The sequence below is a fragment of the Trachymyrmex septentrionalis genome, unplaced genomic scaffold, assembly GCF_001594115.1.
Source record: "Trachymyrmex septentrionalis isolate Tsep2-gDNA-1 unplaced genomic scaffold, Tsep1.0 scaffold40, whole genome shotgun sequence".
In the NCBI taxonomy this organism is placed as follows: domain Eukaryota; kingdom Metazoa; phylum Arthropoda; class Insecta; order Hymenoptera; family Formicidae; genus Trachymyrmex; species Trachymyrmex septentrionalis.
The window spans coordinates 3,735,380-3,761,001 of record NW_017305569.1 but is presented as its reverse complement, the minus strand read 5'-3'; the positions used below and the strand labels follow the sequence as shown (position 1 = coordinate 3,761,001).

Genomic DNA, 25,622 nt, shown 5'->3' with positions numbered 1-25,622 from the left:
ATTTATAAAACATATTAAATATTTAATTCACATTTCAGACTTTTTATGTTATGACATTATTACCAGTATTAATAATTATCTACTAGATTTATAATATTTGATAAACGATCAGCTTGTTATTAACATTTAAATTTATTTACATTATTTATTTATTTAATTACTTTATTTATTTATTTATTTATTTATTTATTATAATTTTTAGAAATTAAAATAAATTTATAAGCATTTCATTTATATATTATTGGTATATTATGCATTAGTATATTTAATTCATATATTATTAGTATACTATATTATCAGTAATATTATGCTTATTATCAATACTCTTAATGTTAAGTATTTTAAATTTTAATATGCTATCACAAAATAGTTACAATATGCAAAATTTAGAAGAGTATTCCAATACTCTAAGTTATACTTCATAAATGCATTATATTATTTTATGATTTAAATTATACACACAATATACAATAAAACGGTTTTTAATAAAAGAATGTTTTAAATTACTTATTTTATAATAAAAGAAGAAGATTCTACTATGCACATAAAAAAATACTTCACAATGCTTTTATAAATCAACATAAGTATGCGTTAAATTTACGGTTAGGTTTATCTTAAGTATTTTTAAGAAAACATATGTATCAAAAGAATAGCATTACAATTTTTCAAAAGTAGCGTATTAGATAAAATCAATTTCGATTACTGTCTTTGTTATCACGTGTATATGTTTAAGTTTAAAATCAATCTAATTTCTATTTATTTTATAAAATTGTTACGCAAAAATTAAATACACGACCAACCTTCATATCGTGATCTTTTCGAGCAATTTGTAGAACTCTGATTTCTTCAAGATGCACCTCTTCAAGACAATGTTACGTTCTCGATCAACTGTCGATACGGAATACGCGATTTATGTGCCAAAGGATAGTCGCGCGCGGTTGAAGCCGTGGCTTCTCCCTCTCGTTTGAGGGGTGAAATCGCGCGGTCGCTCTTCAAATACAATCCCCGCCAATCCCCTCTGTGATAAGTATCACAGGGTGGATGCAAGCGCATGGAGAACGCATGACCGCAAGGGCGCGAGCGAGAGATGACCATATTTTACATCTCAAAAAACCGTTCCGGACTTACGATTTCGTATTACACATCCGGTTTAACCTTTTTGAGACAATCTATTTTTTATCTCATTGTTAAATCTTGCAGACATGTCATACTCTGTGTGGGCACGCGAAGATTTTTATTTGGTGTCACTTTTAATTAAAAGATAAAAGATGAATAAATACGTAATTTATTAATAACCATAAAAATATAATTTAATAATAAGATACACCAAACTATCAAGTGTGCATAAAGAAATATTATATTGCAGTAAAAGATTATAATAATTTTACATATCGTTTCAACAAAACAGGTTTCGATCTCACGATCTTCATTAGCCGCTATTATCAGAGAACTACAATTATTATAAATGACTAATTTTAGAAATAATTCACATTAAATCTTAAACTAATAACATTAATTTAAATAATGACACTATCGCTATGTTAGATAATTCTTATTTTAATTTAGTCAAGAGAATCTCTAACAATAATTTTTATTGATATTTGTGTGATCTATAATGTTTATTTTACACTGTCTTATTCTGTACGTGTTTTCTCGTTTCTCTTTGAGACTTTCAGTCTGACAATAGCGATATACTCGTAAAGTTTGAATTTTATTACGTTGATCGTTATATATTAATTGTAAGTTTTTCGATTCTTTTTCTTATATCAATTTGTTCATTAGAGTGTTTATTTTATTTATAACGTTGATGGGATTTTTAAAATAATTATTTACTCATGCGATTAACAAGATGTTCAACATAAAAAATCATGGACAGAGAAAAGGACTAAAAATTTTATATATTATATTCACCACCGTAAAATTGGCGTCTATAATTATTATATTATGTTATGGACCATAATTGACAATCTCTGAGTTTATAATATTTGACTGCGATGCATACATAGCAGCTGATAATGACTGTGAGTTAAGTCAAAATTTATTCTGCTTACAATATGTAATTATAACTTTTTGTTGCATTATAATACATCATATTATGCTCGGTTTTGGACTATTATTAAATTATATTATTAAATTATATTTTTTTGGACATTTAATATGACAAGCTGATTTTTTTCATTTTTTATTAATACATTGTATCAAAATAAAAATAGTTTTAAAATTATCATAATATATAACTGGCTTTCTCTCTCTCTCTCTCTCTCTCTCTCTCTCTCTCTCTCTCTCTCTCTCTCTCTCTCCCTCGTTCCCTGTCATTATATCTATTGACACGACACTTCAAACTTAATACAAGCAAATTGAATCTTTTTTAACTTTAAGATATTTGAATTAAATCATAAAAATTGAATTAAATCTTCAGCTATTTAATTATTAGCCATCATATTCTTGTCTAGAATATTTTTAAAATACTTTCTCACATGTATAAACAAAATTATAACAGGCAATGAAATTTATTTCTGGAGGATATTAAGTTGTTTCTTCGTCAAGAAGTACGTTTGTATAAACGCTTCAACTTTTGCGTAACTGTCCCCTAATAGATTATAGTCGTACTCCGATTCCGTGACTGTTGGCGGAATATGCATCTTATGGTCTCAGGTTTAATAACTCATGTTGTCCCTTAAGATCCACGGATCATAAGTTGTCATAGGTCACAGGATTTAACGGTGAGGTCTGAATGGCAGATTGACGTAACAACGCATCCCTAGTTTATTGCGTACCGCTCGCGAGAGAATTCTCGTTCTCGCACTTCGTTACAATATTGTGCTAACTGGTTACAGATTTAAAACCAATTCAATATGCGATATTTTCAAATCTGTTGCAATACTATGATTTAATTGATATGTTTTTACGTAAAAATTGTAGTTCGTAAAAATTTTTATTACACTTTGAAAGTATCATATACGCACGAAATAAAAATTCACATGTATACCTATAGATCGTCGAGATCAGTACGTGGGAAGGAAATATCTATTTCAAAAAATATTCTCTAATATTTTTGAAATCATTATTTTAAAGGTCATTATTTTAAAGTCGCATTGCTTCATACAAAATTCTATATTGTCGAGAAATTGTTCTTCCTGAAATTATTTTCTATCTTTGATTTAGTCAACACTCAATAGACATTTAATTTCTATGCTTTGCACAAAATTTGTATTAATGCAAGTATAAAATTTTACTCAAATCAACATTGTATCTATTCTGACAATATATTGTAATGCAGATCACATATTAAGTTTTCTAAGCATAAATTTAAATACAATTGTAGCGTTAATTTTTAATCTTATAATTAGATGTGTTTTATTCAGACAAATTTGAACAATTACCATAAGAAATTGTGCAAACAAAACATTTTGCAAACAGTCGTAAGTGCAAAGATAAAAGACACATTTGATACGCAATAGTATAACAAACAATAAAAACAAATGCTTCGTTTTTTTAACTGCATGCGTGAAAGATATGAGATAACGTAAATACCTGCTTCTAGCGCTCCATGTGGACATTATTTATCGCGTACTTACATACAACAAACGACAGTCTGACTATGCAAAGAGAAGTCGAAAGGTATCGAAGCTATATAGGTAATGATTAATGTCGATTAAATCGATGCCAGAAAACAAAGTATAGCGGGTTGGCCGATAAGAGTCTCCGTATAAAAATCATAGAAAGAAACACAGGAGTTAAGTACTTACACCATTCTCACATCAGAACCCGCTGCGTTACGATTAAATCGTTCAACCTGGTTGGCTAGTGGTTGGTCACTTTTCTTTTCTCTTTTCCTTTTTTAACACATTCACCGCCGACAAAATTTTCGATAAAATTATCAAAAAAATTAATGCATTTGAAAAAAATACAATTATTTATGTATTTTAGTAAAATATAAAAAACCTACACTATTTCAAACAAAGGTGCTGAAATTTTTTACAGGAACTGATGAAATAACAAAAAATTTATTTCCTGATTTTAATCATTTCTAATAAGGCAATTTTTTAGAAGTGTTTTGTCACTTATTGAATTAAAAAATGTTGGGTAATTACGATTTTAATAACTAAAAAATCAATTAGTAATTATATAACGTCTTATTGTATACATACATGTTATAAATAATTATATTATGATCACATCGTTTGTAAATTTGCACAAAGCAAGAAATAAAAAGAATATTGATCCAAATCGAGCAATAATAAATATGTTTAATAAGAGATATTATTAAAATTTATTCACAATTAATACGTAAAAAGTAAAAGTAAACAATCGAATTTTTTGCATTTATTTGCAGCCTCCAAGTAAAATTTACTATATCTCTACGTATGTATATATTGATTGCAGATATATTTAAAAAGAGCCTCTTTTTACTATTGTATAAAACAACTGTCTTGAGAGTTGCCTCTTCCGAATTTTCATAAACGTAACCGAATAATTAAGATAATAAAAAGATATATTAATAAATATTTCTTATTTCTAGATTATCTAGAAATATTAATTCTATTAATTCTAGATTATCAAAAAACACTTCTGCCATCGAAAGATGAGTATATAATTATTATGATTAAACGCCGAATGATAAATGATGTGATAAAATCACCAGTCTATATAAATGAAGACCCTTTTTAATTTTACGACAGATATAAACGCTATTAAATTAACGTCGTGAGATAGTAAATCAGTGCTTATAGCTACTGGGTGATAGTTCACTTATGAATAAGAGATGCGTCTTATATATGCAAAATAACTATATAGTTGTCTCTATCACATAGCTATCTTTCCCATATAAAAGAAAATATTATAGGTACGTTTATAGTAGTTCAGAATTTATATGAAAACATTTCATACTTGATTTTCGAAAGTGTTTGTTGAGACATAGTTGCTTAAATAAGTCTTTATTTAAGTTTTCTTTAAATAAAAATAACATAATAATAACTTTAATATGTACATTAACATGTAATATTTAAAAATTTAGGATATTCCTTTCTCAGTTGTCACACTAAAAAATGATAATATGAATAAAAATTCTAGAATTTTAGTAGTATTGCTGATTTAAAAAATAAATAATTAATCTTTTTTTTATAAAATTACCAATTTTTTTCAATTTTGAGACACAAACAGAACTCATATTATCCATTATATATGTATATTTATTATAAATTATTAAATTTTTTAATGTGTTTTATTAATAAATGTCATTATATATACAATATATTTATCCAATATTAATTATTACATTCTAAAATGTACAATATATGTATATCATACATGTTAGAGAAAATTAGATGTAATTGGTCGGCCATTTTATGTATAATGCCCGAATTAATCAAATTTTCCATAATACACACACACATACATATACATAAATGTTCAATTGGGTGCGATACAGTACAATATTTACCCATATATTTCTCAATCGCCCGGATAGCTCAGTCGGTAGAGCATCAGACTTTTAATCTGAGGGTCCAGGGTTCGAGTCCCTGTTCGGGCGAATACTTTTTGCAGTACAATGAAATTTTTTAATCATACAAATTAAGTATTAACAATAATTAAATACAATTACATTAAAACTTTTTTCTAAACTTATAATTTTTTTTATTGTATAAATTTAAATTAAACATAAGTTGATGTATTTTTTATTCTTTTTTCAATATTAGTGTTTAAAAAATGATATATTTACATAAATAATATTATTTAAAATAATATAACATCTAAATAAAATTTTTTGTGTGTGGTTATTATTTATGCAAACTTAGTGTGTTATTCGCTTCTTTATTTATAAATAAATATATGTGTGAAATTAAATACAAATATTGTATAAAAATATATATATTTCAAACTTATATCTGTATAACTCTGTGCATATTTCAAGATAACGTTATGTATTGATATATATCACATGTAAACATTTTCTTACTATTTATTACAAAATATATTTTTAGAAGTAATTTATTCCTAAAATATGAAATACACTTTAACTGAACCTAATGACAAGTTTAATGATAACAAAGGAAACATAAGACCTGATATGTACAAATTGCACACATAACAGACAGAAGCATAAACAAAAATGTATAAAGTATATAAAAAAATAATGATAACGCAATTGGAATGACGCATATAGGACAAAGGCAAGATAGCAATAAAAGGTTATCAAGAATAATGATTTAACAGCGTTATCAGAATGTTATTGAAATTGAGAATAAAATGTAATATTGTAAAATTCGCGCGTTAACATGCATTCAACATTTTAACCAAATAAGTTTCAGTCACAGTCGTATATGCTTCGTTCCTGTACAGTGCCATCTGGCATACCAAAAAAAACTGTCTCAACCATATCTGTAAATAGACCAGTTTCTACAATTCCAGGTATAGAGGATAGTCCCATGTTAATCATTTTCCAAGTATCTGGATCAACATCAGGAAAATACCAATCCAGAATAAAATTACCATTATCTGTTACTACCGGGCCCTGCACAAGTAACATAAATTATGTGTATTACTTTTGATTTGTGTGATAGTAATCTAGAGAATTTAAATAATGAAAATATATTTACAGCTTTAGCGATGGCCATTCTAATTTTCGCATTTCCTCCATAAGTATCTTCAATTTTACGTTTAACTGGCACATATGCCATAGGAACTACTTCAATAGGAATTCCATTTTTATAATTCTCGCCAAGCTTTACTGAATTTTTTCTGAAATATAAAAAAAACGTAATAAAAAAAAATAAATTGTATAATCTTTGTATCATAAGTTTTGTTGTTAATATATGATAACATAAAATTAATATATTATAACAAGATCAATATTATTAAATGAAATAATACTTACGTATAATCTGCTACAACAACAAATCGATTGGTACAGGAAGCAACAACTTTTTCTTGTAATAAACATCCTCCACCACCTTTAATGAGATTCAGGTCTTTATCGACTTCATCTGCTCCATCAATTGCAGAATATAGCTACACCCATATTAAGTAGTTAATAAAAATATATAATAAGAAATATATAATATAGAGAAAGAATATTTAAAAATTACATATAGATGAGTTTCTAGATCGCCTAAGGTAAGATGATTATCTAATATAAGTTGACGAGATTGAAACGATGTAGGCACACAAATTATATTGAGTTCTTCTTCTACAACACGTTCAGCTAAAAATAAAACTTATAAGAGACAGCATTCTTGTAAATAGCAAGAAGATTAAATCTTAAAATTTGGCTCTATATATATACATCTTATTAAAATAATTTAAAAAATAATACATAAAATATACTATATAAAACATTTTTTAAAACATTAAAAATATTAAAGATAAAGGAAACAATTTCCCATCAGCAATGTTGCACAATCAAATTTATGTATTGCAAAAAGTGTTTTAAACTTTTTCTATATATATGTTCTTTTAATAGACACACATTTATTTAAAAAATCCAATAACAACAGTGCAATAGAAATGGCTTGTAATCTCATTAAAAAAAAAATGAAAATATTAAGTCAGTGCTAAAATAACTGACTGATTAATTGTATTACTTGAATTATGAAAATTTATTTCATTGAAAATAATTGTATAATAATATAATAATGATCAAAGATAAAATATAAAATTTTCAATTATAAAATGTAAAGTATTAAATATAATTATACCAAGTCTCTGAACAGCGTAAATTATAGTGGATCCGCTCCCAATCCCGATGGCACTATTATTCTGAAAGACAATATGCCGGAATGTATAACCTTCAAGAGGAAAGCTGTACGATCAATCGCACAGTTACTAAAGTAAATCAACTTACATGGACGTATTCGTTAACAGCTTTGTAAGCCGCACTTTTCTTAGCGTTCTCGAGCGGATCCATTCTCAGTTTTCCTGAAGAACTGTGCAGCGATCTGACAATTCGAACAAGCGAACGGATCATACGATCAAGTTTTTTTCTGTTCCTGCACTGGTTCCACGTGGTACTAGTTCAAGAAGTGTATATACAGCAACGTCTGCGACACTGAATTTTCTATTTGATAACACAAATTGACGCACATGTCGATTTGTGTTACCAAATCTTTATTATTATTGTCTTTACCTTTATTACTTATTCGAATATCCAGAAAGATAAAATCAAATAAAATTATATTTATATTGACTTGTGCGACGTGTTATTGTGCGTCCCCAATGTCCTCTCTGCATTAAGTATCATTTTTATCATAAAACAAACCTCGTGTCATGTGCGCCATGTATCTAAAGTTATCTAACATCATCTCAAATCATTTTTTATCTGAATGTACTGTGGCGTGTATGGGGGACATGAGAGTATTATGGTGTAATAAGATAACTGTAATAAAGAACAGTCGTTAACATTGTTGACTGTTCTTTATTGCAGTGTAACGAATTGATGCAAATGTTCACTGAATTGCGGAAACGGTTACTTTTAAAACCATTTCAGTTGTGTCTCCATCAGTTCCACTACCAAGTCTATCAATTCAACCCTGGACAAATTTTCTTCTTCACAAAAAGAGTTTCGAGGACTCGAGGTAATTGAAGAACACTGACATTATCGACTACTGATATACATTTTTTATTATTAACATTTTCTATTAATATAAATGCTCCATAAAATAAGCTAGTATATACATACTTGTAATGTTATAATTTTTTACATATTGCTATATAATTAAAATTTTTTTTCCATATTGACAATCAAACTCGAACAATAATTATTAAAATCACAATTTTTAATAAAATTGTAAGTATTATTAAGTTTTATCATGTCTATGAAATTACTAGTATAAATTTAGTATTATCCTGGGAAAAAATATTATATAAATAAGCACATTTTATATCTAATTATATATATTTGTATATAAAATACATTAATTTTTTATATAATTATATATGAAACATTTTTTTCTCGGGATATTACTGATTTTTTACTCTGTCACTAATTTTAACACGCAAGTTTCCATAAAGATATTAGTTTTTAAATAGTATCTCGTCGATGCTCATAACAATCTACACTTAATAATTAGTTGTGAAATATGCATACGTTATGCAATTAACCACCGATTATATATATGCAATAAGTGTACATCCAAAATATATGCAGTAATGATTTAATATATTTAAAAGCACCAGCTAAAGTTTGACGCATACTTTATTATCTTTTCATGCAAATTTTAAATCGCATGAAACGAGCTTAAAATAATTAATGATCAATGAAATAATAGTGAAGCAGAAATTTGAAGTGTCTCGCCCGGTAAAAAATTTTTCATGCATAAATATGTATAAATATGTATAAACATATATATAACACACATAAATATTCATAAACATGTATAACTATATATGAAATATGTCCATACATGTTCATACATTCTTCTTTTATTTTGTAAAATTACTTTTTTAGTATAATAGAAATGATAATAGTAATGTAAAAACATTAAAAATAATTAAAAAAGAAATTTTCGCAACTATATTATTTTAGAAAAAATCAATTTTAAAAAAATGTAAATAAATTATTTATGTATAATTATTTATAAAATTATGTATAATTATGTATGAGCAATTTTTTTTATATTTTTCCAAACTTGATTTTTTTTTAAAACAATACGAAAATTATTCCTTTAATTATTTTTAATGCTTTTATATTATTATTATTTCTATTAAAAAGTAATTTTACAAAAGAAAGAAGGATGTATGGACATGTATGGACATATTTCATATATAGTTATACATTTTTATGAATATTTATGCTATATTTATATATAATATATATAATATTTATGCTATGTTTATGTATATTTATGTATATTCATACATAATTATACATATTTATGCATGAAAAATTTTTTACCGGGAGGAAAGGTTAGTCAAGAGATACTAGTCTTTGATTAAATTTTAATTATATTCAGCGTCATTATATTCATATAACACAAGATACACAATCAAATACAATTTACAATTCGATAATCATTATGTATAAGACTTCATTTGGATTTTTTTCTCTATTGGTACTTACAATTAGCAGTAATGCTCATCAATAATATAGCTTCCCGCTATTTCAGAGAATGTCGCGCCAATGCGCAACGATTCCCCGATTTATCAATGCATCCTGTCTTTTCCCTTTCTCTCACTCATTCACACTTTCTCACATTTTTGCGCATTCATTTGTATACAATACGTTCGCTTATTAGCGTCGTCGATCGAAAAGTTAGATAAAAATTCTCGAAGAATTCCCTCAACTGCTATAATTCGCACGATTACGACGATATATTACTCTCAATAGGTGTGAGTCCATAGCGAAATGTCGCTCAATACTTCTTAAGATTCTTCTCTTCTTCAAAGTTGCAAAGAAAAAACTCACAGATTCTCTCTACGGCAAAGAATAAATTCGCCACTTTAATCGGCAACCTAGAATTCGGTGTTGATTACGGCAAATTATTTCCGTCGTCTGCTAATTATTTAAGCTTTTTCTTCGAGAAATAGCTTGATCAATTCACTTTCTTCTAAATTAAATTTCATTTGGCGTCATTAATCTAAAAATCGAGTCGCAAGCGCCAGGTAAAAGATGATGTGTTCTGCATGAATGCGACAAAATGTACAAGTTCTAATCAACATCATCTAATCAACATAAGTACCTTATGTGATGTAACTAGAACGTTTGTCACGATGTTTTCTCTTGTTTTTTATTGGAGAAAAAGATTTGTTCTGGTAAGGTTTTGTCCAATTTTTGTTTTCTTTTTATTCCTTTATATGTCATTGCCGTTTCTTTAGCAATGTCGAATTTTTATTTAGAATTTCTCTTAGGAGATCAGAGTAACTGCTTAGGGTATTTTCAACATTTTTCTTTTTCCTTTCTATTATTTATACATTTAATATGCGATTTTCGTGTAGTTTCTAAGTTTCTTCTTTTATTATGCATCTCGCTTTTTCGCTTTCTTTTTTGCATTTTGACTACGGCTCGTGAAACACTATTTGAATTAATCAGAAATTGAAACTCTTAACTGCAATGGATAATAATCAATATTGGAATCGGAATAATTTTTCTGAATTTAAGATTTTCAAAAATTTTTTTTTATATTTTTAAGAACAATAAATCTGTTAAAAATTCCTTTTAATCAGAAATCGAAATTTTTCGCCAAAATTATATCTCAATCTCCGCACTTAATTTTAATCATTCAACAGCTGAATCAAATCGTGAACAAATTATAAATTATTAAAAAAAAATCAACGCCTTTTGTCAGATATTTTATTATACGTACTTATATTAGAATTTCGATTTATGATACATTTATGTATAATTACAGCGAAATAGATGATTCGAGACAATAGCCGGTATTCATCGTCTGTATTTTTTTAAGTCTTAAATATAGTGTCTTAAGATGCTAATACATTCTGGCTAGTATTCATAGTCTGTTCTTATTTTAAAACTGTCTTAAGTAATATCTTAAGATACACACACACACTAATACAACTCCGATTGACTTATAATTTTAAGACTATACTTAAAACAGTCTTAAATGTAAGAATCGACTATGAATATACCGGCTTGCGATTGGCTTATGACGTCTTAAGACTATATTTAAGACTGTTTCAAATATAAGAATCGACTATAAATATCGGCCACACAATGGAAGGATTTTCTCCAATGTGAAGATTAAGAAAAATCTACGAGAGTGAAAGTTCGACAAAGATTTTAAGAACTTCTGAATTCCATATACATAGTTCATGTCCAAGTATCTCTTGATCACGAGCCTGTCTGACTGAAAATGGATAAATCTGTCTCTTACAATTACACCTCTCGTTACATCTCCTTGAAGCTGAACGAGATCATTTTAAAAGTGGGATAAAATGTATAGCTAAAACGAAAAAACTTGATAAACTGATCGACTTCTCTTTGTCGTTCCCTGTTCTTCCGTTTATAAAAGTGCGATACCAGTTATCGCATCGCAACTAATTCGATTGGCGCGTCACAGTCCACGATGATCGATGGATCTATATCTTTTTCGAATATCGATCGCTATTGTTTTGATACGCGATCGTTTGCGCGAAAAATTACTCGTTTATATTTTATGTACATACATTGTTTTTGCTCTCAATATTTCGTACAGGCATGGCATAATATTCGCTAATCCGTAAAGTCATTAATCAAATAAACAAGAAAATTATTTAAATTTAAAAAAGACAAAATAAATAATATAGGGAAGATATATAATTGCGTCTTCTTCCATTTGATACTAATAGAAACGTGTGTAATATAGATAACATCAAACAAATTTTTATGAGTTGATTTTAAGAGGACATGTACGTACATAAGAATATACGTTCTTATGTCTCTATAATACATAATAACAATTGTTACGAACGAGAGCGGTTTCATTTGATCTTCACTCGATATGCACGTGCTATGACGACATTCCCTCCTTTAAAATGATCGATAATCTAATATATTACAATCGGACGTTACATCAAGCCGCGAATTTAGGCACACCTTAAAATTATTAATTATCGAATAACGTTAAGAAACGTATGATAATAAAAGCATAATACAATTAAAGTAAATTATCAAGATTTAGATAATTTTTTTCTTTCGAGTATTCGCTTTTTAAGCTCAATCTTCCATTGCTTCTTTTTTCTTCTTTTTCTAGTATATATCATTTTTATTACCTATGGCTGCGTTATTACTTTAGATTTGCTTCAGCACGTGCACAAATATAATTAATTACGTGACGCGTATTCAGGAAACAGTACATACATAGCACGTATATAAACACGTGCAAATTTGCCTCTCTCTCTTTCTCGCTCTCCATGCATTTCTATCTATATATATCTATGTATATATGTTTAATTCACTTATATGATAGACAAAGGTACGTAAAATGTAGTAAATACAAATCGAAACATTATATATGCGTAGGAAAAAGGAGACGATTTTGTCCAATAGAAAACGAAATGAGGAAGAGAATAATGTCGTACGCTCTCTTTCTTTAACAGATTACAAAAATTATTGTTATTGTTATTGTGATTTCGTTCTGCTTGGATGCATTTGTTATAATCGCGAAATATTTACTTGCGTCAAATCCGGAATTCTTTCCTTTATAGTTCGCTTGTATGAATAAAATTTTAATTTCACAAATCGAATCTCGATCGACAATAATTGAAAAGGGCTAATAATTTTTAAACTGAAAAGGTCTATATTTTGTAGAATTTTTAAAAAATTATCTCCTAATTTTTATAATAATATGGCATACTGTGCCGCGAATAACAAGTAGATATATCTGAAATGAAGAGAAAAGGGGAAATTTAATTGATAAAAGACAGTGACGTGGAAACAAGGAAAACACATTTTTTATGAACGAATAAAGAAAATCGTACGTTTGAATTTAAAGTTAGAGAAAAATGTATAATAGTTCTGATCATTTATAAAAATGAAAATTGACAAAAATTGAGAAACTAGACTTGTACTAGAGTCTTGCTTCGTTCCTAAACAAACTGATCCCGGATCAGGCGATGAATCATCGTTGACTTGTATTCGGTTTATAATGTATAACGGTGCAATAAATTCGCTGAAATATTCGCAATTTGATAATTTTATATACGCATACGTTTATTAAGATTAGCTCAGTACAGTATTAACTTCATCACGGAGTATCATGCGCAAAGACTTTCGCAATGCAGGCACATCCGCTTCTCAAAGAGGGTTGTCGATTCCTCCCATTAATTTTTCAGGCATCCTGCATTAAGGCAATTAAGTGCACCCCATTTTATTTACGTTTTGGATCTATTTCTTCGTAAGTTGCAACTATATAATTATATAATACAAAGTACAAGATCGTGAATAATTATTCAGAAACAAAATACTCGTTCAAAATATACATATGTCGAGTACGGATAAAGAGATAAGCAAAATATTCAATAAAAATGTTTAGACGATATATCGAAGAAACGACAATTAAAAGTTAAACAGCTTCTTTTACCATTGGTTTTTTTAAATTTAGTTTTGAAGTTCCTCGACCTTGCGCACAAAAAATAAGATGGTCAAGCTCTGAAGTTCATACTCTAGCATAGATTCACACTAAATATTTTAACTCTTCTTTTTTTTTATAGATCTACACGGCGTATATATATCATTTTTGCGCACTTTGTAAAACGCTGCATGGTTTCCAGAGCCACCACATCTTGCAGATACACGCTCACACGGGATCTTGGGTGAAACACAATTTAGATTAAGAAAACATTGATGATAGGGCAAGAGAGATTATATGTATACGACAGTAAACACGCAAAAAAGAGAAGAAAATATAAGTACTCGAAGAAAAGAAACAAGAAGAGTAAATAACGCTTGTGTATACACGCATCTTCGAAATTTTCTATTCTCGATAGAAACCTTACAGACGCATCCGTATACATCACACGCATACTGCGATACAATGTTACCGATATTACTTTTGCATGTATTTTATAAAAGAAATAAACAAATATATCTCTATTAAAAATATTAGGTATATTTGAAAGACTCGTCTAGTTTTCGACAAAAATAAAAAGAAAAATTTAAAGAGTTTCCATTCATGATATGAAAATTTTAAAATTTTTCGAATCACGATATGAAAAAATTGTTTACTTTATGCTCTTTTTAAATGTATAAACATATAGACTCAAGTATGATTTTGATAGAAATCATAATTTTTTTATGGTTACTGCAATTGTTTAGTGTCTTAAAATGGAGTGATTAATTTTAAAAGAAACTTTATTCCTCAACTCTGTGCGTCAAATCGTACATCTAATGTAAAATTACATAATATACAATAATCCGGAAATTATAATAATCTGACGAACAGTATTTAAACATTAGTGAAACATTAAATACATTTAATAAACCGCAGATACGACATATTTTGAAGTGTTAGTTTAATGGCTGATATATAAAATAATAATTTATATCTAAATGTAATCTCTCCACTTTACGACTCATCTTTTTATGCCATGTGCCAAGGGATGGTCCGCTAGTACCAATTTTTTCCAACTAAATTAAATGTAATTCATTTAAACGTCTAAATATTTAGAAGTGTCTAATATATAAAATTTTTTCTCAACATATTTGTCCCTTTTTTTCATAAACTCTTCTTCTGTTTGGCCTATGCAAAATGCCACGGCGAGTGAATTTTACTTAAAAAAATTAAAAGATAAAGGAAGTTCGTGTAAACTACGAATGATAATTATAGACTATACAATTGCCTTTTTTGTACATTATACCAATGATTTATTGATTGTAAAGCATACAGGAGTCTATTATAACGAGAATTATAATCTAAGTAGTCGTCTGAAAAATATGCAGTAACGTTGTTCTGCACTATCATATCATTCGTGACATTCGTTCCTACAATCGTTTTGTGTATCATTTTTTTACTATTAGTGCGCCGGACAAGTTATCGGTAGGTTAAAGCAATTTAAAAGCGTTAGTATTACGGACCAGCCCAGGCATGATTTTGCATTCGTATATTTTTATCTGAAAGAGGGGAGAATTTCGTTTTTTCAAATACACAGCACATTAGCAATCGATTGTTCGATTTGCATTGGGTATGTAGACCAATAAAATCTATCGAATTTTACATAGTGAATGGTAAACATGTATAATACACAAAATGCAATATGAAAAAGCTATATTCGCGTATACATTCATTTACCATCATTGAATAGGTACATACTATCAATACATTGCTGAATTTTTACATCAGCTGATCGAAGTATCTGATTGATTCTTACATGCTCTTTGATTATTCTTCGATACCTCATTAACCGAACAATAAACGCTAATGTCGCTTTGTTTTTGTATGATTTTTTTTACAATATTCTTTTGTTGGTTCGCAAACACCTGCTCTCCAGTGGATAAAAGGTAACGCCGTATCGTGGTAGCACGTCAGCGTGGAAGAACGTGGCAAGACTCATTCGAAGAAAAGTAATACACGCGAACGAACTCTATATATTTCGAGCATGACTGCAAGAAGTGTGAGTTATGTACATTATTATTCGCAAATATGCCGCAGTGGCTAGCGAATCAGCCCTTGCCCTTGTTCCATGTCACGTAACAGCAAAAATGGCGAGATTAAAGTTCAGGAAAGTTGTAATAGCATTAGGGCACAAAAGGATGAGGAGGAGGAGGAGGAAGAGAAGGAAAAGGAAAGGAGAGGGCGTTTCGAATAATTATTAATATATAATATTATAATAATAACAATAATGATGAGGTGTTCTAAACAATGCTAGGACTAGTGCTAGGGGATCCTGTGTGAGGAATCAGGGTGGTGGATGGGTACACACGGGCTAAGGAGGGGTTAGTGTGGGGGTGGCGGTTCCGTAGATTGGTTTCTGCCATCTACTGCCCTAACCGGCTTCCTACGCGAAGAGCCTGTCACTCCGACCGAGCCAACTCCACCTCTGAGGTAAGCAGGCGCCGGAGCTGCTATCGGTTCCCTGATAGTTCCGGTACCAGTATTCCTAATTGGTGGCGGCAGTGGTTGCTGCAGTACCTAAGTCACACGAAATTCTATGAGGATTATTTCGATTGTCTACTGTATATCAGTTGTCATTTGACAATATTCTATTCGGGATTAGATATAGGTTCTCACAAAATAACATCGACATAATAATTATGCATAGTGATAGAAACATTAATTATAGTAATTGTACAGAAAAGATAGGGGTTAGATATTGCTACATTGAGTTTCAAATATATTATATATTACTTTTATCTCCTTTTTCTCTCTAATATATTACGTTTAATTTTATAAATATTTTAATATATATTATTTGCCAAAGAAATAGATGCTTACCAATGGCTGAGGTAATACGCTATGCATCAATGTTTGAACTATAGGTGGATTTTGTGTTGCAATGCTATTAGGATTCGAGGATAAGCCTTGATTTTGCAGACTTGAACCTACGCTGCCAGTAGTGGTAGCAGCAGCAGCAGCCTGCAGAATATGCGATTCTTTTTGTTGCATAGATGCCTGTGATGTCATGTGTTTACTTGTCGCTTGTTCCCTCTTCGCTTCCTGAGTTACTCCCAATTTCTTCGCAGAAACAATGAAAGTATTGGCGTTTGGTGTTTCAGGACTGGTCGTGGCAGTAGTCGCATTTGACGCCGGTGTTTGCACAGCACACTGCTGTTGCATCAATTCTGACAATGTTTGAGAAAGCGTTCCAACAATAAGTTCACGTGCAAAAAGGCTCCTATTTGCACTCTCGCGTTCAATACTTTGCAGTTGCGAATCAGACGGCGTGGTTATGATGCATCTGAACAAATATAAGATAGATAATCATGTTTATCAAATTAAATAATCAAGCGTTACAATATTTTTCCATTGTCTCAATTTATTCAATTACATTATATATATATATATATATATATATATATATATATATATGTTTATTTTCTTTGTTGCTCATATATTTTTCAATTATAAATATCATATGTTGATATATGATAAAATAAATATCAGTGTTGCCTAAAATAGATATGTAGATATTTATAATACAGTTTTTGGCAACTATTTACAATACGCAATCCTGTGTACATTTAGTATATAAGTTGACAAAAAAAGACTAAAAATTTTTTTCATTAGAATATAAGTTTGACTGATTACTATTGTTCCTTTGTTCTTTGTGCGTACATTGTATGATTTTTCAATTTTGAATATATGTGAATTAATATCCACGTTAGTAAAATATATTTAAAAGTAACTTATTTATTGAGACTAATATCAATAAATTGTATAAACAATATTATAATATTAGTCATTTTGAGATATATATCGTTAACTAAAAATCCAAAAGGAAAACGCATACCTGGGTAACAGGGACATATTATTCTGTGAATTAGAAGACACACCGGACGGGTTGGCCGTATTGGTTGCGTTATTATTACTACTTGTACTGTTCGTTGTCCCCATAGTAGTAGTATGACCGCCACCACCACCACTGCCACCCCCGCTGCCTCCACTTACGGAACCGATCACTTGCGTTTGTCTTCTGGGTAATCTTTCGAGTTGTTGTCTAGCAGCCTAAAAACATTTCATTTCAATAATTATATTGCTTAATGTAAAAAAACGATTAAATCTTTTACTATAAAAAATAACTAAAGTCAAAATTTGTTACTTACACATGACTAAAACCGGGTGGAAACAAAAAGTAAACTAGTTGCCTAATATTTTTTTGTAAAAATTACCTGACTATTGTAATAATAATCATTTAAATAATTCACAAGTTATCAATTAAAATACATAAAAATAAATAATTATTAATATATGTAGAGTAATATCTAGATGATTAAATACTAATATAAAAGTTATCACATACATACATACAATATCAATAGTATATCTGCTGCTTTGGCAGAATAAATCAAAATTAAAGACATTAGGAGCTTACTTTAGCATGATTTATCACTATCATTATCCAGATGTTTCTTAATCTTAGATTAAAGTCACCATTTAAATTATTATAAGTTACTGAGACTAAACGTCACTAAGACTAAACTAAATGAGACTAAACGAAATTTTTGAAGACTGACCTCTTCTTCTTTCTAAACACTACATTATTTTTCTTATTTTATTTGTCCTTCTAATGTTTTATTACAAGAGTGTTTATTTATAAATACTCTTGCGTTTTCAGTTACATCTTATTATCTCAATAAACAACTTCTATATATTATATTATTAAACGAAAAAAAAAAAGAGAGAACGGAGATAATAAAAGAATTAAAATGTTAGTACAAACAAATATGTAATATATCGGCGTCATATATCGATTTGAAATTAATTTCAACCTACATAATGTATATATTATAGATATGTTATATCTATACGTTTGAATATTATAGTTGGTTCAAAATTATTTTTAATCAATTATTTCAATGTTTCATAATCTGTAAATTTTTTTACAATTAAGTTTTTGTACATAACAATATTCAACATAGAGACACAGCTCTAAATCACAACGCATTCGAATATGAGTAATTAAACACGAATTGAATCCTTTAAACGTAATGACATACATGACATTGACATTATGTACAATAAATTAATAAATATTATATATAATAAAAAATATATACTCTTTCAAGATAAAAAAAAATGAATTTTACCCGAACTTGTTGTCGTTCTAATTGTAGTTGCATTTGTAATTGCTGTAACTGCGTAGGGGCTGATGTACTTTGTCCACTTCCGCCTCCACTTCTACGTACTCCCGACAATTGAGATAACAACTCTGCAATTGGATCTATACCTTCGCGATTACTTGGACTCAACCCTCCAGATGAACTGAAATGCATATTGGACCTGCAGGTCCAATGATAATTATCTCTAATGAACATTATCTAAGATGAAATGATGGTGTGATCCTAATAGTAAAAAAATTGTAGTTGTTAATCATAATTGTCAAATTTTCATTAAGAAAAAAAGCATTTATATTTTATCACTATAAATCAGCAATATTTGTGAGATAATTTACATTTATAAAAATGGAAAAGATATGTCCTTTCTTTTATATTTATACATATATATAATATACATATATATTCGCAAAAAATGTCTAATGATATTTTAAAAAATTGTACAAAGATAAAATTTATAAATGACATTATTCATAAAATATAATAATTGTGAACAATTTATTTCAATTAGTATTCCTAAAAAAATATTTGTTATACATACTTATATGTAAAAATAAATATTGATAAGTATTAATAAATTATTTAATAAATCTGCAATCTTGTACATACCTACGTCCACGCGATGCTCCAACAGCTCTGGATGGATGCGGTATCCGCCTAACGCCATGTCTACTTGCAGTTGGTTCATCCAAGAAAGAAATCAGGTCCCTTGGCCCACTGCGATGTTCTAGTGTCAGATGGCCAGCGAAATCATCAGTTACATGATTAGGCTCTCCACCTGGCACTGCTGCGCATACTGGACAAACCTGTGATAAAAATATACAAGTTATATACCCATAATATATAATTACTATGTGTTATAATCTTTATATACGAACAACTTCGAATGAAGTATCCGGATGATCAGCAGCAACATGTTCTTGTAATGTAGCCTCAGTAAAACCCATTTTTGTACAATAGGGACAAGTCAAGGATTGAGGCTGTTCCACACTCACTCCTTCACCACCATAATATAATTCTATTCAAAAAGATAATCATTTACAAATGGATTAACAAATATTTAATATAGTAAAATCTTCCATCTATAAATTACTTAATTGTTATTACGCAATTATGATACTTTAGAATACAAAAAAAATATTATCTAATCAACTAGAAGCCTAATTTGCAAAAAAATTCATTACTTTTCTCGTATTTATTAATTAAGTATGAGAGCATTTGCTATTGAAATAAATAATTTTTTTTTCGTATACTTTGTACATAAAATAAACGTAAAAAGTTAAAATGTATAAAATGTTTTTAAAATATTCCGTATACTCAATTTTTATAATTAATTATAAATAAAATAAATATTACATTATAACCCTCTAATAACAAGGTCAGGATCGGAGATGATCCACGGTTTTATCAGTAAAGAAATTTACTGCAATTATTTAAAATCAATTAATAAACTTTATTGTATTTTTTCTCATCTATAAGTAAAGGAAGTTTTTGTGCAGTTATTTACTCTTTTTACGCATTTTGTATATTGATTAGATCAAAAAGACCAAATCCAGATCCGACTCCACCCTATTCGTACGTTCTGAAGATGCTTGTCATTAAAGAGTTAAATTCGAGAGTTAAGTTCGAATCTTACCAAAGTCAGATCTAGTAAGTATGCATTGCATAGGATGATCTGTGAGGTGGCGAGTAGTATTGGCGCCTCCCTCATAGCAGCCGGCACATAGATCATAATCGTAGCATACGAGGCACTTGTATCTACGACCTCGAAAATTTCCTTTCAAGCAGCAATCACAGCTAACCCCTAAAACGAAAATGTTCAATATGTATGAATGCGAAAATATTTTAAAAATTATTACACATCACATACATATAAATTTCAGATTTTTTAATATTTTAACTATTTCTAATTCATTATTACAATTTATTTATACATTTATTATTCTATATTAATAAATGTGTTACAATAACTAATTAGCCAAAAAGTAAAAAATGAACTTTTACTTTTCAATTATTTTTATTAATGTTATCTTAATATTATCTTATGTTTTATTATATCTTACATTATTTTTAACATTACATTTAATACAATAAGCTTTCAATAATACATCAAATTATAAATAAAATTATAATAAGCATGTATATAAATGTAAATTATGACATATATTATCAAAGTTCTTTCAGTCTTATATAACAATTTTATTGCTTTATTTTTTAGTCTGGAAAAAATTAAGGAATAATATACTACATAACTAATATCAAGTAGTTTTAAATATCAAAATAAAAATAGATTATACATAAAGCAGAAAAATTAAATCAACTTTATACTATTCAATATATTAAAATTAATTTGAATTTCAAAATGCTGCCTTTTAACTATATTTTTTACATACATGCATAAACTTTAAATTATATTTTTAAAAAGAGAATAATGCAAGAATATATGTAAATAAAAGAGACAGAAGGTTAATTAAAAGAAAGAATGAACGATACTTGCATGTTACTTAAAAAAGATTAATAAACCATGATTTCAAGAAAATCTGTGTGTGCACATTTCTGTACAAATTTTAGACATCTCAAGTCTCATAATATACAGTAACGTGTAACAATAGATTAATTAAAATAATATTTCTTATATTGTATTTAAAACATTCTTTTTTCAACAAAGTTTATTCCATAATTACATTATATGAAACAGAAACCCAAAGAATACTTTTAACTTGCTAATAAGGAATTACTACTACTATATTCAAAGTGAGATGACTATATAACTATAAATAGTAATGTGCAGTAAAATACGAGTCACTGTCTTGCAACAATGGAAAGCAAGATTTAGGATAGTATATGTTACTTAAGTACAATAAACACAAAATAATAATTAATGAATATTTCATGAAAAGATATAAAAAGATTGTCACGTATTTATCAAATGAACACAAAAAATCTATATAATACTGCACTGAGTTTGCAACAAAATATTAAATTAGAAGTTCACGATACATAATAAACTAAAATTTCTAAGTGGCACTTGTCTAAATGGCAACTTGATTTATCATCTTTATACCAGACATGATAATTATATAACATAATATATCTCCTGTTCCGAAAAAAAAATTTCAATTCTATTCCAGAAACATATAGATTCTTCTGTGTTATACATGCTACTAAGCAGATTATGAAGCTTAATTCCGCTTATTAAAATCTCAAAGGCCAGAGGCTGAAGAGCAATGTGGCTCATAATATCATTTTTATGGCACACATTAAGCAGCGATGCTGTGATCTCGAGAGGACAGCAGACAAGGTTCGTCCGAGAGCACGGGTCGCTATGCAAAATTATTATTAACCGTCTGTACAATCAATTTCATGCGGAAAAACCGCGATAAAATAGGAAAAAGGCTGCAATATGTTCTGCAAGAAGGAAAGACTCATCAGGAGAACGGGCTGGGAGCTAAGAGAACCGTGGTGAAAAGGGAATCAGCTGAGGTGATAGGACGGTCTGACAGTTGACGGTACGTGGTGGTCAATGATCGGGCGATAGGTCAAAGTGAAAGGAAATTGAATATCGTTGCGGATCCCCGGGGATTTCACGGGAAAACGTCGAAAATCCGCAAAAATTGGCGTGAATTTTCATCGTGTGCTGCCATCTGGCCTCTGACATTAGGCCCGTTCGGCCACGGGAGCTCGCGAGACGTGTCCCGTGTTAAAAAGATATCCCGCGGCTCGACGGTCCCGCGAACGTCGTCGCGGGTCACCGTGGACCCTCGGCGAATGTTTCCGCGTGTCCGACGCGGCCCAAAAATCGCTCGCTGCGGCGGCGGATCCGCGTAATTTCCGCACGGTCGCCCGTCTCGTGGGCTGACTTGCTGGTCGGAGCACGTACGTACCTTCATGTCGACTCATTTTCCGTTTAAAATTCTCATATACGCCGAACCACGCGAACCCCTCGCGATCGTATGCTCTGCGAGACACGACCGTCGACCGTCGTTACGGCACCTCGGTGTCGCTCGGTTACAGATCGACACGACACGGGGAAAACATCAATCGTTAAACAAAAAATTTGTCGTTAGAATTTCCAGCGTAAAACCTAACCCAACTAGGCTGACGAACGTGACGTCACGCTAGACTGACTTACTGAGGATTCTGGTGGAAGTCAAGCGCTACTGGCGCCGTCTATTGATTCATCGCGTGACCGCCGTGACGTTGCTGCGAATCGCGACGAATCTGATGTTTGAGGGAGATATGAATTTTGCGCGATTCTTCAAGGGCGGTTTCTTTTCAGCCACGCATCGATCTCTTTAAACAAATATCAAATACATCGTCAATTAACTTATGCTATTATGTTTTTATCAATACAAATTAACTTCAATCTCAGTTTAATTTATCTTTCATCTTTATTTAATTTTTGGAATTAGAAAAAATAAAGTTATTTGAAAAAAAAAATTCTATGTATATCATTTATTGTATATGATTTTTATATTTGTAATTTGTAATTTTTATTATAATATATATAGATACTTTTTAATTATAAAAATATTAAATTTTTAATTATTTCCATTCTGCAACTATATTATACAGTATATATATTGATGACATCTATTTTATTTCTTCACATATATAGTTAAATGATTTTAACTATTATAATACATGTAATTAAACTAAACATACTTATCTAATATTTGAATAACATTGAGAATATAAGTAGAGTTTACGATTTTAAGGCATACAAAAAAAATAAATAGGAAAATACGATATTCTTAGTTTAAATATAATTCGTTCATTACTTAAAATAAAAACGGTAAATAATTCCATCAGAATTCGGCCATCACTTCAGCATCCTTCTAAAAAAAATTACTTAGTTTTCATTTCAATCCAAAAAATTAGCGTATTATGATCGTTGCGCGACTTTTTCCACTTTTTTTGTTTTAAGAAACGTCTGCATTATCGGTAGAGTTTCGACGAGACGAAACACACGGACGACAATCTACAAATATATAGTTCATGACAAGACCCGATGATCCCTCCCTGCGAAAAACCACGAAACTTTCCGAAAGTGGTTTCGCGGCTTCGTGTGTACTCGTATTTTTCCGTCAATAATCACGGAACTCTGGATCGGTATCACGAAATTGAATCACTTATCGAACAATGGCCGCGGTACTCGGACGTGTAATTGTATACGGGGGCAAGGGAGCCCTCGGCTCAGCCTGCGTATCACAATTTAAATCACAAAATTGGGTGAGTAAGCGGAACTCGTGAATAACTTTAGCTTCATTTCCAACGTAATCCGGATTTGATTAATCGCGCGGCCATCTTATCAGTAGATCTTATCACATAGAATTTGATTAGAGGTTTCTGCTTCCGACGTTCTATTAAATAACTTTATAAACATATGAAAAGAGCATTTGTGTGTGTGTGTGTGTGTGTGTGTGTGTGTGTGTGTGTGTGTGTGTGTATGTGTGGTATACAGAAGAATATAAATAACACACGAAATAATTAAAATAAAAATAAATTAGAACGATAACGTTCAAGTCTAATCGAGTTTTATCATTCGATTTATCAGTGACTTTTGCCCGATCTATTTCATAAATCGTATATCGATATTTTCGTTTGTTTCAATCTTTCTTACCATAAAATTTGTCGCAATAAATTCCTGGCATGTAATTTACGTGGAATATATTTAAGCGCATATTGAATGCCAAATGGAAGTGTGATTTGATTCAATTCGAATGGCAATCAATTGTTTCCTCTTCAATTTTCCCGGTTCCATTAATCTGCGGTAGAGTAATAGTCCGTGATATTTCGCGGAATAATTTTAGATGTAGATTATACGTAATATATACGTAAAACTTTGTTAATTTTTTATTATTTATTTAAATTTTACACGTCAAAAGTACTTATTTCATGCGATTATATTTATGTAACAATAAATAAAAATATTTTAATATGTAATTATATAATTTGCAAAATTTGTAATTCAATTGAAATTTATATTTTTTTCTAGTTTTTTTTTTTCAGATTTTATATACAGTAGATGTTGTCTGAAGGATGTTGTATAAAAACTAACTAGTATACCAAGGTTACTGCTAGTCAGTCAAGTCCTTTCACAAAGCCTTCTAAATGCAATGTACCTCTACTGTATATAATTTAGATAAATCATGTTTTATACTGAAAAGCAATTTTATGCAAATATATTATATTATTATATCTTAATTATTTTATTAATACTAATATAACATTTATATTGTTGTTTGTGTGTAAAAACTAAATATTAAATTATTAAATATTTTTATTTAATATTGTTGATTTGTTGATATTAAGTAAAACGTATTATTTTTGTTTATAATTATAAATTTTTATTCTGACACAATGTATATGTTTATTATAATTTTTAATGTATATATATATATATATATATATATAT

The 25,622-nt window shown here is 29.3% G+C and overlaps 4 protein-coding genes and 1 non-coding gene across 7 annotated transcripts in view; 2 read left to right on the top strand and 3 right to left on the bottom strand.

Moving 5' to 3' along the window:
• Window positions 1-909, bottom strand: part of LOC108751084 — a 4,136-nt gene extending 3,227 nt beyond the window's left edge. Inside the window, exon 1 of the mRNA XM_018491035.1 lies at window positions 801-909. Coding sequence (XP_018346537.1) covers window positions 801-806 — 6 coding nt within the window. The 5' untranslated portion in view covers window positions 807-909. The remainder of the gene's footprint in view (window positions 1-800) is intronic.
• A 4,551-nt stretch (window positions 910-5,460) lies between these two features.
• Window positions 5,461-5,533, top strand: Trnak-uuu. Its single transcript has one exon. It is a non-coding gene; the product is annotated as a tRNA-Lys (tRNA).
• A 712-nt stretch (window positions 5,534-6,245) lies between these two features.
• LOC108751061 (ribose-5-phosphate isomerase) lies at window positions 6,246-8,170 on the bottom strand. Its single transcript, XM_018491004.1, has 7 exons — window positions 8,126-8,170; window positions 7,844-8,009; window positions 7,698-7,758; window positions 7,089-7,204; window positions 6,878-7,011; window positions 6,600-6,741; window positions 6,246-6,514 (listed from the first exon to the last, which is right to left on the bottom strand). The coding sequence occupies exons 2-7, from the start codon at window positions 7,964-7,966 to the stop codon at window positions 6,308-6,310; spliced, it is 783 nt and encodes a 260-aa protein (XP_018346506.1). The 5' UTR covers window positions 7,967-8,009; window positions 8,126-8,170; the 3' UTR covers window positions 6,246-6,307.
• Window positions 8,171-14,922: 6,752 nt separating this feature from the next.
• LOC108751132 (E3 ubiquitin-protein ligase KCMF1-like) lies at window positions 14,923-23,323 on the bottom strand. The gene is made up of 8 exons (XM_018491170.1): window positions 23,089-23,323; window positions 20,841-21,008; window positions 20,083-20,222; window positions 19,814-20,010; window positions 19,178-19,370; window positions 17,881-18,095; window positions 16,866-17,328; window positions 14,923-16,562 (listed from the first exon to the last, which is right to left on the bottom strand). The coding sequence occupies exons 1-8, from the start codon at window positions 23,102-23,104 to the stop codon at window positions 16,368-16,370; spliced, it is 1,587 nt and encodes a 528-aa protein (XP_018346672.1). The 5' UTR covers window positions 23,105-23,323; the 3' UTR covers window positions 14,923-16,367.
• A 966-nt stretch (window positions 23,324-24,289) lies between these two features.
• The window catches only part of LOC108751053 (dihydropteridine reductase), a 4,481-nt gene continuing 3,148 nt past the window's right edge, over window positions 24,290-25,622 (top strand). Inside the window, exon 1 of one of the 3 annotated variants that reach the window (XM_018490993.1) lies at window positions 24,290-24,436. In XM_018490993.1, the coding sequence (XP_018346495.1) occupies window positions 24,347-24,436 (90 nt within the window). In that variant the 5' untranslated portion in view covers window positions 24,290-24,346. Of the gene's footprint in view, window positions 24,437-24,526; window positions 24,550-24,822; window positions 24,978-25,622 lie in introns of those variants that run through there. The other 2 variants (XM_018490995.1, XM_018490994.1) reach the window with 2 other exon arrangements.

Bases quoted from the DNA above. Each gene is read 5' to 3' on its own strand.
- LOC108751132 (XM_018491170.1), bottom strand. The intron at 17,329-17,880 runs GTATGCGTTTTC...ATATTTGTTCAG, and splicing joins AATATGTCCCTGTTACCCAG to ATGCATCATAACCACGCCGT. The intron at 16,563-16,865 runs GTAAGCATCTAT...CGTGTGACTTAG, and splicing joins GCGTATTACCTCAGCCATTG to GTACTGCAGCAACCACTGCC.
- LOC108751061 (XM_018491004.1), bottom strand. From the start codon at position 7,966: ATGATCCGTTCGCTTGTTCGAATTGTCAGATCGCTGCACAGTTCTTCA. The intron at 7,759-7,843 runs GTAAGTTGATTT...ATTGTCTTTCAG, and splicing joins CTGTTAACGAATACGTCCAT to AATAATAGTGCCATCGGGAT. The intron at 6,515-6,599 runs GTAAATATATTT...TTACTTGTGCAG, and splicing joins GAATGGCCATCGCTAAAGCT to GGCCCGGTAGTAACAGATAA.